Here is a 19745-nt window from a genome sequence, read left to right as displayed (position 1 = left end):
TAACACCGTTTTGAAACATGTCAGCAACTCCTAGTAACTAATAGCTGGGATTGAAAACATGTTTACACAGTGGGGTTAGTTGTCACACAGTGTTACAATTAAGCCCTTTAGGTGATAATTCAGTGAAAACAATATACAAACTATTAATAAAAAAAAGTAACTGCTAATACAATATTAGGGGAAATAACTGAAAATTGTGATTTGTTTGTCTTAATTGTGCAGTCCTTTAAAAAAATCTATTATCCAGGGTTTCCCGCAGCACTTTTCAGTTCGGGCGGCCCACCTAAGCTGGGATACCCTACCACCTTAACTAGGTCGTCCAAAAAAGAATTCGTTGCACAAAAGGCTGTCAAGTGCATCTCGGAGAAAAGCGTGGACGCGCTTCACACTGCGAGCGGGCACGCACCACATGGCCGAAATGAGAGAAAGACATGGTCCGTCACTGTCTGGAGGATAACTAGCCTGTTGATAAAACATTTAATTAATGAATAATCTAGTATGTGTTCATTTTCTGTCATAGTTTCTTCAAAATTGAGTTTAATTTGAGTGTTTTAAATAAAAATATTTTCATCATGACGCGTACCCGCCCCTTTGATTGCCACGCCCCCGGCCCGCCCACCGGCACAACCCTACCACCTTAACTAACACATTTTCTGCGGGAAACCCTGTTACCCATGCTTTGATGAATAATACAAGGATTGTTAGATGAAGGATCATGGATGAATGAATGTGTGTATATCTATTTATTATAGACAGATATATAAACAAAACCCACCTTTATTATATAGACAGAATTTTATTGAATAATTTTTGTTTCAATTAAATTTTCTAGCAGGTGTTACAACAAACTCTCGGTTTGTTACAATGAACCCCACCTATGGGGTAAGTTGTAACGTTTGCACTCCTGTCACTTTCAATGTAATTGTATGATAACAGTAGGTCCCACAAACAAACTTTAAGTGTTTATTTTTAGCAGAGATGTGTGTTGATTGTGTAAAAACAATTAATCTAACTTAAATATTTTTTGAGATAAGGTAAAACCACAAAGCGTAACTTTGTCCCCTGTTCTCCCCTACTATATTTCCATCCCGTATAGGAGACAGACCCCCTCAAATATAAGCAATCTAAAGGTTAAAGAAAATATTTCAGCAATGCAGAGAAAATGAAAAAAAAATAAAAAAACTACATTGGTCAGCAATAATTATTTCACCACTATTACAAACATAAGTGAAATGCTGGGTTATTTTTAACGCAGCATTGCGTAAATATTAGACAAAACACACTGATTGGTTAAAAGTTACCCAATGGTGGAAGGTTGGTATCCACTCTAAATGTTTTTGCAAAATAGCACTAAAAGCTCGTAATCATAGGAGAACAACTTTTAGTGCTATATATCACCTATAAAGCACCTATGAAGAACCATCCGGGGGTGATATGCATTTATTAGATAGGTTGCTTTCTTGTTTTCTTCAGAAAATGTTGAGTCCTGAGGACACCTACTCTAACATATATGCCTCTTACGCCTTTTAGAAGAAGCTTTGAAGTACTTTGTGGCTTTGCTACAATGAATACAATACAATACAGTTCTGCAATGCCACTTGCATACAAGAAATAAAGAGAACTATAGGCAATACATGCTTACATGTAAACATTCGGCATGATGCTACATCATTTGAAGGCTAATTTTCCCTCAGCCATTGCAGGCTGAAAGCTGTACAACCATAAGACAATAAATCACTAATAAATAGAGTGAATTTCTGTCATGACTGAGGAAGTTGTTAGGGAACATGCAGTACCCATGACTGCATTGCCCAATTCAAGCACTGGCTCTGGTCACTGTGGTTTGATTATGATTAAGGACTGATTACTGACCTGCCTTCATTTTACTCCATTTATGGTCAATTAAAGAGGGTGGAGAACATCAGACTGTACAGATACTGGCACAGAGATTTTTTCCTCAGGAAGACTTTAAGCCATGTGAGTGGTTTTCAGGAAAGTCAAATGATGCAATCTACATGCTTATTAGCTGTGGTCTACTTCGCTTCTGTGATCACAATCTAACAATGAGCTTCAGGCTGCCAAAATGAAGGACATGTAGATTGTAGCTTGTTCCTTGGCGGACATTATTTCAGATGGTCTTTGTGGCAACGAAACTCCCACAGCTGTTATCAATGTTCATTTGATATATGATCAGAGACAGTGTTCCACTGACTGCAAGCAGCGATACGAAAACACTGCAATAAAAATTTTAAACATTCAACTAAGCGTCCCTTTTTATATACTAAAGCCTATTTTTATTTTTGGCAAAACTCAAGAAAGACGACATGCCTAGTGTATTATGTGCGAGACTTATTGAAAAGCATTCCAGCGACATTGATGACGCATTTTCCTACTTTTAAAGTCAAGACGGAGATAAAATTCATTCCATATTTTATTGGTGCATTGGTGCATTATGTATGAATTTCTGGGATCAAACAAAACCGGAAATTTTGATTATTAGATATGTATTTTCTTTTGTAGTTATTACATACCTCCTGTTGTGATTTTATTCTAAAATAAAGCTGCAATAATCTAAACCACTTCTCAACCAGAATGTAAACTATTTAAACTATTCCGAAAAAGTAGCATGCTGCGCATGAACTGACCTTCACGTACCAAAACAGAAGACAAAAAGCAACATCATTTTAAAATTCCTGTGCTTACTGTCGGTAAGGTTTACAGCATAATCCTTTCCCTCCCTCAGGCGACGTAAACGTCAAGCAGCTTCAAAAAGGAATTATTCACTATTTTAAAAAAGTTATTACTAGTTAATGCACAATAACAAATCTATTAAATCAGATTTAGCCATCACTATTATTATAAGCTAAATAAATACTTTTTTTTGTGAAGCAGACTCCGGATTGACCAGCCAGCCACCAATGCTACAGGGCCTTAAAGCTGCCATTTAAATGACTATTTTAGAAACATCAAATTAGTGCTTTCTCTGAAAAGCCACAGTCTGTGGGAACACACAGCCAATAAGCATGCCAGGACTGTTTTTAGAGACTAAAATTGGATAGATGTCAACATATATGGAAGTTTACAGTTTTGTTAGGAAAAACAGTACCCCTTTTCACTTGAACAGATGTGCAAAAAATGTTTGGTTTAATAACAGATTTTTTTTTTAAAGTTATAAAAACATTTATTATCAGCTTGCAAAATACTGTCATGTTGATATATACACACGCACACACACACACACACACACACACACACACACACACACACACACACACACACACACACACACACACACACACACACACCGTTTTAAAGATAAGCCTAGTTTGACAGGTCATGGTGTCATCACACACGCACACACACACACACACACACACACACACACACACCTTTAAATAAGGAATTCTTATAATCTAAATAACTAATATAATTGTTAGAATTGTTATATACTTATATTATATATGCTTGTGTGTGTGTGTACCAAGGATATCATAATATGTACACATTAATACAAACCCTGCTCATTGTAATGAAAATTGTAAATGTGGTATGATTTTCCATATTAATCCCTAATGACATTTGTACAACAGCACCAGAGTTTGTTAAATGATTTACTGATAGAAGAGGAAGAGATATTTTCTTCCAGTAGGTGATGTTAGAGCTCACCTGTGGCCAAAGACAGTCTACTTAACAAACCTAATCTCTATCTGATAAACTGGATTGCACTTTATTACTTATTTACGAAAACCCTTTCTCTAAATATTAATAAGCATGCATTATTTGCCAAACTTGTAACACTTTGAAAGCCAAAAGTAGATTAATAACACACATTTCAAAACCAGGTAAAGGTGACTTGTTAAAAAACTATAACTATTGAATTTTCAGCAAAACTTGACCTCCCGAGAGCTGTAAATCACAATTATATACTCAGATTTAAGAGCATTGTTGGGCATTTAATGCATGTACAGCATATATAAAATTGGTATACCTTCAGTGGGCTTGTGGATAAAAACATGGATACAAGTTTGTTTTTAAATGTATGGATGCAAAATAAAATATTTATGATTTTGCATCATTTCTAATTTACCATGTTAACTTTTTTGTACAAAAAAATCAGATTGCACTGCAACCATAGAAGCACCATTCCTATTAGTATTCTGCAAAACTGAATGTTATTATTATTCCCAAACAATCCAACTAACATAACTGAATCATAAACATACACCCACGCTTACGTCTACACAAATGCTGTCTAGGTAGGCAGCTCACGAGATTTCGAGCCAATGATGGTTCACAGGTACGTTACAGGAAGAATGCATCTATACACACACAGATAACATCACAGCTTTGAGACAACCGGGTGAACGCGCACACCGGAGCGGGCTGGTAGCAATAAACATTAGTGGAAACTTCCATTCAGTCAACTGACGCGCGCACATTCCTCTGGCAAATTTAGACTCGCGCACACGTCACGCGCACTGGAAGAGTTGAGCGAAAAATCATTTAAACGGTAAATCATGAGTGGAGACATTTACCTCAAAACTTTCCCGACCGCCTGAAGCACCATTTTACAGCTTAGTCCGTTTTTAGGAGACCTCTGAGAGAGCGCGCTCTCGCTGCTTATGCTGTGATCTCCCACCATATTCCCGGTGTTAACGCGTTTCTGCACGCGATCATGGATTCTGATAAAGTGAAGGCAGAGTTTACAGTAGTGCTGCACGCGGAACAGTCGCGCTGCTGTGTTTCTCTCTCAGCACAACTTCTAGCCAATCGGAGGACGGGTGGGAGGGGCCAAGGTGAAATATTAGTACTGTAAAAAAAGTCATTCGTGTGACTCGTGCCGTATAATGGACATAAGGAGGGTTTGTGTACAGCATAATAGCATTTTCCCCAAACATATCCTCACAGTTTACACCAAAGTTACTTTGTAAAACAGAGACAAACTCTTTCATTAGACTAATATTAAATCAAACATGTTTTTGTAGTAGCTAAGCAGGTTTTTGTTGTAACCATGGCTTAACTATAGTAACAGTTTTTGTAACTGTAGTAAAACCATGGTTAGTTTTTGTAAAGGTTGCAGTTAATAAACCAATAAAACTAATATTTACATTGATTTTTAGTGTGCATGTATGTAAACAGGAAAGGGTATCTTTACTTTTTCCAGCTTTTTTTAATCAGTTTATGCAGTGTGTCAATTTCATATCGTTCATATTCACCTTATTTTTCACGTCAACAAGGGCGGCGCCATTTCGCTCATTTTGTCAACGTTCTTCCGGCCGCATAGACGATGAGCAGCTGAGGCAGTGACTGAAGGCGACGCTTAAGCTTAAAAAGCTCACTCGAGCGCCTTTATGTTTCTTTCTTACCAATTTTAAGCCAACTGAGGAACACCCTTATCCCAAGTAATGGTTCGACTACGATGTTCCGGTAACTTTAAACCACGCCGGGTGTTGAAAAGGTGGCCAGTTTCAGGTAAGCTATCTTAGCTAACTTTGTGCTCGTTCGCCTAAAGTTAGATTTGTGAAGTCCGTTCTACAAATACACTTAAGAGCAGTAACGTTAGTTTATAAAATGCAACTATTTGAATGGTTTTAATTGTCCACCTATATTTTTATATTTACGATAATACAACGAGATATTATAGTCATTGCATTCTTACAGTAGCCCACGTGATTCCTACAAGTTACTGAGATTTCAGATGCTAGAATGTCAGTTCATTTCTCATTCAGATATTGATAATGACCTATTAAACAACGTATTATTTAACACTGAAGTTAAAGGTTGTGTGTATAATGTTTCTGTCTCTTTTTAATGCATCTCTCTCTTACACACTGTTCTGTTTAAGTATGGGGGCCATTTATATATTAAGTCTCATGATGCAAGTTTATTTTAAATACTAACATAAAACTGTTTATGGTTATATTATTTTCACAGATGCATTGATGTGTAGTGATGCAGTGGACAACTGTGAGGATGATACAATCAACATGTTCCTAAACTGTGATGCAGAAACACAATGGGAGGATCAATCCGTCTCTGAACACAACTACACTTTAAAATCACAACTCAACCTGAAGCAACATACATCTGAACTGGGGAAAACAATGGTGCAGTTTCCCTGACAGGGCTTATCCTGGTCCCAGGCTAAAATGCATATTTGAGCTACAATAATTTAAAAACACCTTTTACTGACATACCTCAACATATATGAGTGCCATTGTTTTGTCACAAGATGCGCCCCACTCTTGTTTTTTTTTGTAGGGTTTGTTTGTAAAAACTAAAATGTCCTAATATAATTAAATCCTAGTCCTGTAAACCCTGTCCGAGAAACTGCTTCAATGTGTTGAGCTGGCAGAAATGTACATATCTCTGCTGAGAAACAACCATCTTTGGTTCAGCTTTACAGAGGGTTGATATTGCATCCATTACACAGTCGCCAAGCACTTTACCAGTACATACACCAACAGCTTCCAGATAAACACTTGGGTTCAGCTCCTGATGACTCCGATAAAGCTGTGTCTTAATTTATTGCAGGGTGGTCTTGCTTAACCTGTTGTAAAGTTACATTAAACCTTCATATGTGATCAGATGTCATGCAGTGATATTAAACATTTACAGTGTGATCAGATGTTGTGCATTTATATTAAACCTTTACAGTGTGATCAGATGTTGTGCAATTATATTAAACCTTTACTATGTGATCAAATGTTGTGCAATTATATTAAACCTTTACAATGTGATCAGATGTTGTGCATTTATATTAAACCTTTACAATGTGATCAGATGTTGTGCAATTATATTAAACCTTTACTATGTGATCAAATGTTGTGCAATTATATTAAACCTTTACAATGTGATCTGTTGTGCAATTATATTAAACCTTTACAATGTGATCAGATGTCATGCAGTTATATTAAACATTTACTATGTGATCAGATGTAACCTGCCATGCAGTTATATAAACCTTTACAGTGTGATCAGATATTATCTGTAAGGAATTTCTTAAACCATATGTGAGCTTTGTAGATTCCACTTAAAAGGATTTAAGTCTCCTGATTTGAAGGAATAAGTGTTGGTATGTTTGCAAATGAATTCTATCATGGTACCACATAAAAACGAAATAGTTATTGGACTGGCTAAGGTGCACATTTGCTTTAAAAAAGACGAAATCACTGTGTAAATATTGGTAGACATACTTTTAATAATTTTCAATGCTGCTCCATCAACTCCTGACAGGACAAGGTAATTTAATATGCCAGGTTACTAGCCGCGGCCGCTTCATATCGTCTAACCACGAGACGATTGCTGGGACAATATAAGACTATCCGAGGGTCGTATGAAGTTTTAACCGTGCTCCTAATTTAAAACATTTACAGCAATAGCGATATTTGTCATTTCGCTAAAGTTATAGTGAACTACAAACAATCTTCTAACCACCAAACTAACCACCGAATGCACTGTGCCATATTAGCAGCGGAAGTCGGTTGACAAAATGCGGAAGAACGAAGAATTAAAAAGGGGCGTGGCGGAATAAGGTGAATAAACGGCATGAGTAACAGCAAAATTATTTGTAAATGCTGTGTTAAATTACTTTTATATGGAGTCCAGTATATCACACTGCAGGACAGCTATAAATGCTCAACCTGTCATGTCAACAGCCCATAAACCATTTCCTTAAAGGGATAGTTCACCCAAAAATGAAAAAATTGTCATCATTTACTTACCCTCATGTTGTTACAAACCTGTATACATTTCTTTGTTTTGATTAACACAAATATGGTATTTTGAATAATGTTTGTAACCAAACCGATCACAAGCCCCATTCACTTCCATAGTAAGAAAAAAGAATACTATAAAAGTGAATGGGGCTCATGAACGGTCATAACATTCCTCAAAATATCTTCCTCCAAAAATGTATACAGGTTTGTAACAACACAATGTTAGGAGGGTGAGGAAATATATATTCCCTTTAACAGAAAGGCCAAAACATGGAGTAAAACATAGCAATTCTGTGAAGCAATTCAAGTTAAGACAAACTCATTTACACTGGAACACCAGACTTGAATTTTCCTGCAGAGCTTGCATGTTCGGACTTGACACTGAAAGAGTCGGTCTGGCTCCAGGACTAGTATTTTCGTCATCTTAACACCATGCCAAGACAGACAAACAAATGGAGACTCACAGGCTTCCTGGCTGCATGCATGTGCCCTCTTTAGCATTTCTGCATATAAATACATACACTATATATATCTGAATCTAAATAAATAAACATCCAGAAAATACCTAAAGAAAAAACATACCAATGACACAGGTCACAAGTCCTGAAGGGATGTTTTGTGTAACTCACCATCCATTACTTTACTAGTCAGTTGTTTGCATCTACCAAACACTAGCGCATACCATCAATCATCATTGTAGAAAGGTCACACTGAAAAAAAGTAGTGGAAAAAGCAGGAGAGACTGCAAGAAAAAGTGCTTTCTAAATTGAGGTCTGGACGTCAGGTTGTACGTGGGAGTGATGAAAATAATGAGGGGCTGTGTAAGCGGACAGGACGGGTGGGAGTAGATGGGCCTAACACTGACTAAGAGCCTTCACAGGCTGCATTTGTGTAACAGGGCCAAAAAAAAATCAGGGACAGGGAGGTAAGACCGAGGCAAAACAGAAGTTTCTTTCATTGCCTTTACAGGTGAAAGAAAAAGAAAAGCTTGCTTGCGTAAGCAGTGACGCAAAAGCGTATATAGTATACACGGCGCTAAATGTTTTCTTAGCTCTAATGCTTTAGGAATTTAAGATAGCCACCTGCCTTTCAGCCCACAAATGACCAAAAATATCTTGTAGATATTTTTAGTCACAATGGACCTAAAAGGACTGATGAAAATGTGCAAATATTTCTATTATTTGTTTTGACAAAATATTCCCAAAACAAATTTTATGATAATTTTCTCACCCTCATGTCAGTCTAATGCCACGTACACACCAAATGTGGGGAGATTTAATTTCGTGCATATGCAAATTTTTCACTCGAGTTGAATATTTTCAACTTGGGCGAAGACGCGTTTGGGGCGAATAGCGCATGTTTTCGCAGAAACGCACCACCCATATCGCGTCATTCGCATCGCCCCACGCGTCTGATCACGTCTTTGCATTGACTTTGTATATAATCTACTCACGCAAATCGTTGAACTCGCGTCTGGTGTGAACCCAGTAACTCAGTATTGTCTTTCTTCCATGAAACAAAAAGCTGATGCGAGTGAGTGTGCCTATATGATAAAAGTACAACGATTTTACCGCCATGACTAAGATCATCACAGAAATACATCATATAACTGATATACTATATGCCAAGCTTTTTTGTATGTCTTCAGGAGACTTGGGCCCTGTTTACACTAGAGCATTTTCATTTTAAAGGTCCTGTTCTTCCTGTGTTTTTAAAGCTTTCTTTGTGTTTGTGGTGCACAATATAACACGTGTTCATGTTTCACGTGTAAAAAACAATGCAATATTTTTCGCACATTTGACTTATCTTTATAGTGTCCTACAAACGGGCTGATGTCTTCCTTGTTCTGTGAAGTCCCTCCTTCAGAATTGCATAATGAGATCTGATTGTGTAGTCTGTTGAGTGTGTTGTGATTTGACAGCAGCTTAGCCTGAGGCGTTTGAGCTGACTGACATATTCCTGTGGGCGGAGCTTAGTCAAAAACTCTTATATTGACGTCATTCAACCGGGAAAAGGCTGAAAGATGCAATGTGTATCTTTAAGGAGGATCTCTTGACAGAAATGCAATATAATATACATAACTATCAATGGTGTATAAAAACCTTACATAATAAATTGTATAATTTTTATTACCTTACAATGAGTTGTTTTTATTTCCATACACGTGCGTCATGTTTCTACAGTAGCCCTAAACGGACAAACCTTTCTACAGAGCGTGTCCCCCCCCCCTTATGTTAGTGGTTATTCAATGTCAAGGATACTTCCTTGGCAGGACTGGTCCTTACAAGTCACTTCCTTAAGAGGCTAGGCGAGACTTCTCTTTAGCATTCGGAGAACACGTAAATAGAACAGGCTAGCAAGTGCACGTTATTGCGTCATTACGTCAGTGAAAACAAGGTGTGCTTTCAGTGCTGTGCGCATAGGATTGTGGGTAATTTTTTAGAGCGCGAAGGCTACACATATGCATCCTTTCCTGTATATGGGATATTTCTCGAACGAAGGACTCAGTCCTTGGTTGAAATTCCGAGGATCCGCGACATTGGAACAGTCCTTCGACGGATGTCGATGACGTAACATCCTCGAAATTCTGGCTTCCGATGATACTTTCTTGACATTGAGAAACACCTTATGTCTCAGATGATGACATGTTTGTCCTGTGGCAACTACCGTAGCTTCTTATTGCATTCCGAAATTGAGGTTGGTTGTCATTTGCAATCTTATCGCTAGATGCTGCTAAAACCCATACTGTACCTTTTACCATAGCAAAAGAAATGTGTTTTAAAATGAAACTGCACCAACATAAACATAGGCTTGGAATATAACAGGGAAATTTACTTTTTTTTGACACTTTGTCCTTGCTAAAACAAAAAAATTGTATAGAAAACAAAATGCAAATGTTACTTTTTTTAAGGTAACTATTCTTTAGTAGATCTAAGAAGACACTAGCTTAAATCTATAGCTTAATGCTATTTATATTTGAGCTGATCTCAATGAAAAAGATCAGATTCTTGTCAAAATTCTCTTTAGCAAACATGCCAAGTTGCCAACACAGCACTCTTTATTAGGTTCTGCAAAAACTACTGATGAGAAACCTTACTAAATATGTTTTTTGAAAAGTACCTGTGAAAGATGTTCCAGAGGAGATTACGGGCATCTTCCTCCGTCTCCGCCATTTGAGCACCGCTCAGAACCTTCCTTACGAACTCAACAAACGTTTCCTCACCCCACTTTCCTTAAGAAGTCGTCAAAAATAAACACGGTTGCAAACATCGACACAGTCTGTCAAGCCAGCAATACGTTCTCCAAGAACTACACAGCCCGGTGGTAAAAGGATCTTAAGTTTACAGCTGTGGTCTTTGGATAAGTTCCTCTCTTGCCTGGTGTAGCCGATAAGAAGGTCTGGAGGAGGCCAAAACCATGTAGATTACCAAGCCCTTGACTGAAAGATGAAGAGACAACGCTCATGCAGCATGATGGACGGCAATACCCACCCTGGGAACAATAAGGAGTTGAAAAGTTTGTTTTAGGTTCAGCACTTTCACAGACACTTGAAAGGAGAACAACAAAACTGTGAAAGCGTAAATGCAGGGTTTCCCATACTTGCCACATGTTTGGCCAAAGATGAATGAAAATTTGGCAACAATTTACTTTACATTACCGTTTAAATAAATGTTAGTTTATACAGCTTTCATTTCTAGCTCAATTCAAATTAACATCAATCAAAGTATTATGAAGGTCACTATACCCAATGCATGACCTCAACTAAGCAAACTGAACCTTATTATTAAGCAAGTTAATACATTTGTGTAATGCTGTCCTAAAAACACAACTAATATACTTTGTGTATTATATAACATGTCCAGTCTTTGCTTCTGTGGGAAAATTTGGGGTTAAAGTTTGTTGTTTTGGGGGTTTGTACTTTCACTACTTCCTGTTCTTTAAGTGAAAGAACAGCAGGAATGTACCGATGCATTGTTTGGGCCCTGTGGAGCCATTTCCCGAGGTGCTTGCACATACACTAACAGCTTTCCTGTGTTTATGTGCTGCGTCAACCAGCAGCCAAGCCTTTCTGTTTGATGCAAAGCCGCAAGAAACCTTCCTCAAATATTATTGTTAATGAAATGGGTGTTTTATGCTGCCTGTATAAAGAATGACTTGATGGGTTGGGGCACCTGTGTACAGAGAATCTGATTTCAAGTTCATATTCATCAAAACATACCAAATTCCAGGAGCTGATTTACCAAAAAGAAATAAATGTAAAATAATATAACCCAGAGTAAAGACTCCCTATATTTACAGCCGCTATCAAAATTCACCATATTTACTGCAATTACACCACTATTATACTTGATTAACTCTGCTGGAGTAGACAAACACTATCACTATGAATCATAGGTCTCAATCATTAGGGTGGGGACACACACCACCAAACCAATGCAGATGCAGTAGCACAGAATGAGTGCGTTTACATGCACCGATTATGCATAATAAACTGATAACACGTGGGGTCATGTAAACGCATAAAACAGGTTTCTATTATCGATTAAAAACCCCAAAAATGGCGAAAGCAAAAACAGATCGGCACAGGTAGCTTTTTGCTCATTACCCCTATTTCGCGTAGCATATAAACACCTTAACCAGCTTTCTCGCAGTTTTGTTCATTTGCGCATGAAATAAGTGTACAGGGCGATTTATAGTCGTGCGTAGGTCCTGCGGCGTAGCCGCGACGGCGTAGGTTCCGCGTCGGTTTTCATTTATACTTGTGCGTCGTCGTCCGTGTCGACGTGCAAACACACCCGCAGACCGCTGGTAGGCAGTAACCACGCGTGTAACCACAGTAGCAGCAAAAGAAGTCACAGAAGAAGAAGCTAAGCAAGTTAACCCACAAACAAAGAAGAAACAGCAACTTGTTGTGTATAATTTGAGAAGAGCAGCAATGATGGAAGTAAATAAACAGCGACATTTGATGCAGTTTGAGTTAAATCACTCCTCAACTTGGCTCATCTTTGTTATCACCGTCACAAACGGAAATACCTATGACGCAGTTTTTGGAGGGGTTCTGGTGGACCAATCACAGCGCTTGCGGTCCGCGTAGATCTGACGCGCTGTTAAAAATTTTGTGAGGTGCGCGTCAGGCTACGCAGAGCTACGCACAGGCTACGGATAGCTACGGCGTAGGACCTACGCACGACTATAAATCGCCCTTAAAGTAACGCATAAAAGTCTTCGCTCGACAAAAGCAGTTAGCAGAGAAAATAAAAGCTCCTGATACATTTAAAGGTTCTACAGACATGAGAAGTGATAAAACAGTATAGCTTAATGTATATGCCGTTTGCTTTTTGAGCAACTGTTATGTACTATAGGCGGTAACTGCGTGCGAGAAACCTGACATCAAGTCCCATGTAAACGCAGTTGTCTGCATAGCCGGTTTATTGATTTGCATGTAAATAAGCAGTTTTTATAATAAGCAGATTTTTGATAGTTATTCGCTTATTCTGTGCATGTAAATGCACTCACTGTGAGGTCGGCCCACATTGCCCGTGTGCGTCTCGGGTCCAAATTTGCCCTCATACACCAAACAGACGGCAACCAAGTAGCACATCCGTTCTGCGTCTGCATGAGAGGAGATAACTTTCTGCACCAACAGGTGGCAGTAGTTAGTATCCATTACTCAAAACTTTTGTTTGTTTTCTTTGGCACTGGTTGGCATCAGAATGGTACAAGTCCCAGATGAGCACCACCACCGTTTCGACATACTAAATCAGCAAAAAAGCATTGGTGACTTTAGCCAACAGTGCAGAACATTCCGAAAATGTGCTCAGGCAACGCCCAAAAGTGCCCGATGGTGTGTACCTTGCTTTTAAGAACATTGAAAAAGTACAGATTTTGTAACACCCTCAAATGAGTAAATAGATAACGGAGAACCACTTAGTTCTCAACAAGCTATAAGGACTTCAATCATGCTACAGCTACTATTCTGGGCCAAAGCTGTCTCCCACTCTTGATGTGTGCGAGAAACTGATATTTGATTTACTTGCATATCACACAGTAGTAATAATAAGCAAGGTTAACGCTGCATCGACTGTTATTACGGTCTCATCACTGTATTTTACTGAAAGGGGACATTTCATAAAAATCTGACTTTTCCATGTTTAAGTGCTAAAATTTGGTACCCAGTGCTTCTATCAACCTGGAAAATGTAAACAAAAACATTAACTTAGTTTTGTTAAACCATTCTCTGCAAGCATGTGAAAAAATATGTCATTGAAATTTAGCTCCCCTTGTGATGTCAGGAGGGGATAATACTGCCCCTTAATCTGCACTATCCAACCACAGCACTGCCATTTAGTGCAGAGATCAGCTCATTTGCATTTTAAAGGACACACCCAAAAATGGCACATTTTTGCACACACCTACAAAGTAGCAATTTTAACATGCTGTAATAAATGATCTGTATGATATTGAGCTACAACTTCACATACACACTCTGGGGACATCAAAGATTTATTTGACACCTTGTGAAATGTCCCCTTTAAGCACTGGTAAGCTGAACCCGGTAACAAAGTAAGAGAGTACGTTTCCTGGAGAGAGCTTTAGTAGCGTCCATTGGTGTTCCATCAGAAAGATCTCATCAGGAAGTTACGCAACTGTCGAGTATTTGTAATGTCCATCAACACAGAGACTGTGCAAGCCCAACTTGATAGATACTACTTACAATACCAGATTTAAGCAGTTACTCTTTGGTCTCTATCAGAGTTGATGGGTCAATATGAAATAGCCAAACTTTACCTAAAATCAATGAGAAATATAGCTGCAAGCAGCGATGGCGGGCCCTCGCACGTTTGTTTACCGCTACACGGTGCCTCCGAGAAAACGATGCACGGTGGGCATGTGCATCAAGTGGGTATATATCAGTGTACTCTTTCATGTTGCTACTGACCCATTTAGGTACAGTAGGTAAAAGAAACCCCATATTTTAGACAAACGGGGGCGCTAGTCAGTCACTAAATAGACACGCCTTTATCTGACGTTTTTGTCAACACTTAACAGCCGACAAATCAGATGTGTGTGCCAAATTTAAACTTAATCTACGCTGCCAAGAGCCTGAAATATGCCTGAAATAAAAGTAAGTTTGACGCGTTGCCATGGGAACAGCGTTCGATGTGTCAAAAATTCCTTTGCAATTTAACATCTTCAATGTCTCAGCATCATGTTGACCACTTCTGGTGTCAATCGCATGAATCCCATACGAGGAGTATTCAAAAGTTCACAGCATGTAAATGTCAGCCTTAAATATGCTGGAAAATGAAAGCAAAGTTTGACTCGTTGCCATGGGAACAACGTTTGAGATATCAAATATCCCTTCACAATTTATCATCTACAATGTCTCAGCATCATGTTGACAACTTCTGGAGTCAATCGCATGAAAATCCTAGAAGGAGTATATAAAAGAGCATCGCATGGAACTGTAAGGCTTAAATATGCCTTTAAAATGAAAGTAAAGTTTGACAGGTTGCCATGGAAACAGCGTTCGAGATATCAAAAATCCCTTCGCAATTTATCACCTACAATGTCTTGGCATCATGTTGACCACTTCTTGTGTCAATCGCATGAAAATCCTAGAAGGAGTATTTAAAAGAACATCGCATGGAACTGTCAAAAAAATCCAGCTTTGTGACTGACACACTTCCTGGCGCCTGGTGGTGGCGCTATACCCGGGAGTCACAATAGGCACATCGCTGCGATCGGAATCTTCAGACGAACAAACACCCCGCATGGCATCACAATAAGATATTTTTTGCCTTAGATATTAGACACTTCCTGTTTCTCTGATGTCGCCATAAATTTGTCGGCTCGCCATGGCAGAACCGTTCGAGATATCAAAAATCCCTTCGCAATTTAGCAAGTCCAATGTCTCGACATCATGTTCACCACGTTTGGTGTCAATCCCATGAATCCACTAGGAGGAGTATTTAAAAGTTCAACGCATTCATTTTTTAAACAATCCAAAATAGCCGACTTCCTGTTGGGCGGAGCTTAAATCTTAAAGTGCGAAAGTTGTTCGGGTCGATGAGATCTATATGCGTACCAACTCCCGTACATGTGCGTACATTTTTGCCCGATCTGTGCATCAATGTTATTTTTTTGCATTACAGGGGGCGCTACAGAGCTCCCTTGCCACGCCCATATTCCAGCCTTTGCATGAGCCTAGTGGCACGTGACTTTGACATCTGTGCCAAATTTCCGTTGTTTTCGAGCATGTTAAGGCACCCAAAGTGCACGCCAAGAGCTTAAATATGCCTGAAAATGAAAGTAAAGTTTGACGTGTTGCCATGGGAACAGCGTTCGAGATATCAAAAATCCCTTCGCAATTTATCATCTACAATGTCTCTGCATCGTGTTGACCGCTTTTGGTGTCAATCGCATGAAAATCCTAGGAGGAGTATTTAAAAGTTCACCATATGCAGCTGTCAAGAAATCCACCTTTTGTGACTGCCACACTTCCTGGTGCCTGTTGGTGGCGCTATACCCGAGACTCAAAATAAGCACATCGATGCGATCGGAATCCTTGGCCGAACATACACACTGCGTTTCATCCCAATAAGACATTTTTTGCTTTAGATATTAGACACTTCCTGTTTCATTGAATTCGCCATAAATTTGTCGCCTCGTCATGGCAACACCGTTTGAGATATCAAAAATCCCTTCGCAATTTAGCAAGTCCAATGTCTCAGCATCATGTTCACCACGTTTGGTGTCAATCGTATGAATTCCCTAGGAGAAGTATTTAAAAGTTCATGACTGACACACTTCCTGGCGCCTGGTGGTGGCGCTATACCCGGGAGTCACAATAGGCACATCGATGCGATCGGAATCTTCAGACGAACAAACACCCCGCATGGCATCACAATAAGACATTTTTTACCTTAGATATTAAACACTTCCTGTTTCTCTGATTTCGCCACAACTTTGTCGCCTCGCCATGGCAGAACCGTTCGAGATATCAAAAATCCCTTCGCAATTTAGCAAGTACAATGTCTCGACATCATGATCACCACATTTGGTGTCATTCGCACGAATCCCCTAGGAGGAGTATTTAAAAGTTCAACGCATGCATTTTTTAAACAGTCCAAAATAGCCGACTTCCTGTTGGGCGGAGCTTAAATGTTAGAGGGCGAAAGTTGTTCGGGTCGATGAGATCTATAAGCGTACCAAGTCTCGTACATGTGCGTACATTTTTGCCCGATCTGTGCATCAATGTTTTTTTTTGCATTACAGGGGGCGCTACAGAGCCCCTGTGCCACGCCCGTGTTCCAGCCTTTGGATTTCTGCGATGACGGACGACTCTGACGTCTGTGCCAATTTTCAAGAGTTTTCGAGTATGTTAAGGGCCCCAAAAAGTCCAAAAGTGTTAAAAAAAATAAAAATAAAAAAAATAAAAAATAAAAAAAAAAAATAATAAATTCTAACAAAACCAATAGGGCTTCGCACCATTCGGTGCAGGCCATTCTGGCCTGCTCCTCGGTGCTCGGGCCCTAATAATGTACAGCAATGACACATAGGGACTGCTACTACTTCTGTGGCACAATTGGAGTTTCGGCACAAGAGCGCCCCCTGGCTTTTGGATGTGGCGGCATTTCACTGTAATTCAATAAATTTCTTTCATTGAGAAAACACGCATTTGCACGATTAATCGTCTCAGCCCTATTTGAAAGCATTGTTGCTTCGGATTAAAGTAAATAAACTACATAAAATGTAAATGCAAATTCAGGTCATTACAAGAAATATTTCTGTCAACACAGCACCAAAAAGCAGTTCAAAGTTTAAACCCTTATCTGTTCTGGCTTTCATAAAAAATACGTTTAGCTCTAATAAAGCCTTTCGAAGGTATACACAGTATTTCTGAAAGTGATTTTTGTATAATTAGTGTTTTCTATTTCAGTTCTCGTTTACAATACTAACTTTGTTCTTGTAAGTGAAAGGGAGAGGATGAGGTTTGGTTTAGAGGTGTGAGCTCAGAAGGAGCTCCACCCAGTCCAACTTACTGCCTATAAAACCAAGCACTGCAAATTTAGCATCAATCCATCCCAAACAGCCACTGGAAAGAACGAAGCACTGTGCTACACTCGCCGTCAAGGGACTCGACTGAGTACTGTACTGACGTGCAAAAATCTGATTGGTTTAAATGAAACGCAAACCTCTCCGAATGCAAAAATCTCCACAAAATAGCCTGGAAAGTCTAAGGGAAGTCATTTCAAGTTGGTGCAGATTATTTCAGGCAAAAATATCCCATAAATCAAAATCACCAGCATATCTCTGGGTCTAAAGCTAGCACATCCATCTCATTCTCAGTTTACCATGACACCGATTCCAAAAATAGATCCATGCTAATGAATTCCCCACCCTGTAAAACAACAGAGAGGATTTGACTACTAGCACACATACTTAGCTTAGGACGATATCAGAAATAGGTTTTAGAAGAGAGGTTTACTACCACGAAGCAAAACAATCTGTGTCAAGTGTCTGAAAAGTCAATGTTTGTGATTTACAGTTTTCTACATAAAATCCTCCTCCTAAATAATATAAAGAATATTTTGTGAAAATATAACCTTGAGTGAGGTCATGTCAAAGATTCAAATTCAAGTAAAATCAATGAGTGAAGTGAAACTAAAAAAATAAACCATGCCCAAATAAACATGAAAAACAAATCTAAGGCTGCTTTATGCATTAACAGCTCCTTTAAGAGTAGAGTTTTACATCATTAGCCACAATTATAACCTTTCGTCCCACTTTGATGACATCACTGGAGACGTCAATGCACCAGACAATTCGGAATTCCTGCTGACAGAACTCAGCTTTGACAAATGAGCTTCAGCGAGGGACAATTCACAGCGACAAGACTCTTCACTTCCCTAAGCATCCTTCATCCTGATTGAAATCTCTCTGCACTGCATCCATCATTTCTGCAAATGCTGATGTAGATTTTAATTCTTCATGGCTATATGTTCAGTATTTTATCAGAACACTTAAATATTCTGAGAATGAAGTGAAAGCCCTATGCAACTCAACCTTACCCTGACTAAGCCTAAATATCAAGGGAAGCATTTACCTAATCTTGGAGAGAACGGTCGTCTGCATTTAAACTGTAAAAAAATCGGGTGTAATGTTAATAGTGCTTACTTTAACCCTAAAATAAAGCTTACAGGGAGGAAAGTGTATGGCCTCCCTGTTTCACCCACTTCCTGCCAACACCGACACCCAAGATGAGAGGGACTCGCCCACTCCAAACCCACAGCAGAAAAGAGGTAAACTGAGCATTTTATGAGCAGTAACAAAAGCCATTTACAGTGTTTTATTCAATTACATTTTAAATATTCATATGAAACATTAATGATAATTGTATTTAAATAGGCATATTTTGCATCATTATACAGAGTAATAATACCACACACCACTAATGCACTAATGAACCATATGATGACACTACGTGGTAAACTCTAGTTTGAATACACATCAGGGGCAAATTATGTCTTAATGTTACGGCGCCATCTGCTGGAAGACCCCCTTAAGCACATCGGTTTTGAAAGGAGCATGACGTGTTAACTGTATTACAAATAAAAAAGCTAAACATTAAAACTTCCCAAATAATGGAAATGTTTGGAATTCAATACTCTTACACATACTATGCATAGTATGCATGCTGTGTGTAGAATGCTATTGTACTGCATACTGCCAAATGTTCCCTGCACCCCAAGGAGTCTAGAGATAAAAATGTCATTAAAAACTCATTAATTGTACTTAAAATAGAAAAATTTACTCACATGATATTATTACATACACAATATATAAAAATAATAGGCAGCACACTGAATTTACTCAGCAGCTTGCCATTATTTCCTTTTGAACACAGCTAGTGTGGCCTTCAGCTTGGCAAACAGGTCAAATTTCATTTTGACTGTCATTTTAATACAAGAAAACACAAACATAATACACTTCTTACAGTACAATATCTGAATTGGTAAACGA

At 38.7% G+C, this 19745-nt stretch overlaps 1 protein-coding gene across 3 annotated transcripts in view; it reads right to left on the bottom strand.

Moving 5' to 3' along the window:
- The window catches only part of mob2b (MOB kinase activator 2b), a 40641-nt gene that overhangs the window by 8067 nt on the left and 12829 nt on the right, over positions 1-19745 (bottom strand). Inside the window, exon 2 of one of the 3 annotated variants that reach the window (XM_065282940.2) lies at positions 10839-11210. The exons of 1 other annotated variant lie outside the window; for it this stretch is intronic. In XM_065282940.2, coding sequence (XP_065139012.1) covers positions 10839-10891 — 53 coding nt within the window. In that variant the 5' untranslated portion in view covers positions 10892-11210. Of the gene's footprint in view, positions 1-4535; positions 4781-10838; positions 11211-19745 lie in introns of those variants that run through there. One more of the 3 variants, XM_065282939.2, reaches the window with a different exon arrangement.

This window comes from Paramisgurnus dabryanus, chromosome 9 (assembly GCF_030506205.2).
Source record: "Paramisgurnus dabryanus chromosome 9, PD_genome_1.1, whole genome shotgun sequence".
Taxonomy (NCBI): Eukaryota; Metazoa; Chordata; class Actinopteri; order Cypriniformes; family Cobitidae; genus Paramisgurnus; species Paramisgurnus dabryanus.
This window is presented reverse-complemented; position numbering and strand designations above follow the sequence as displayed.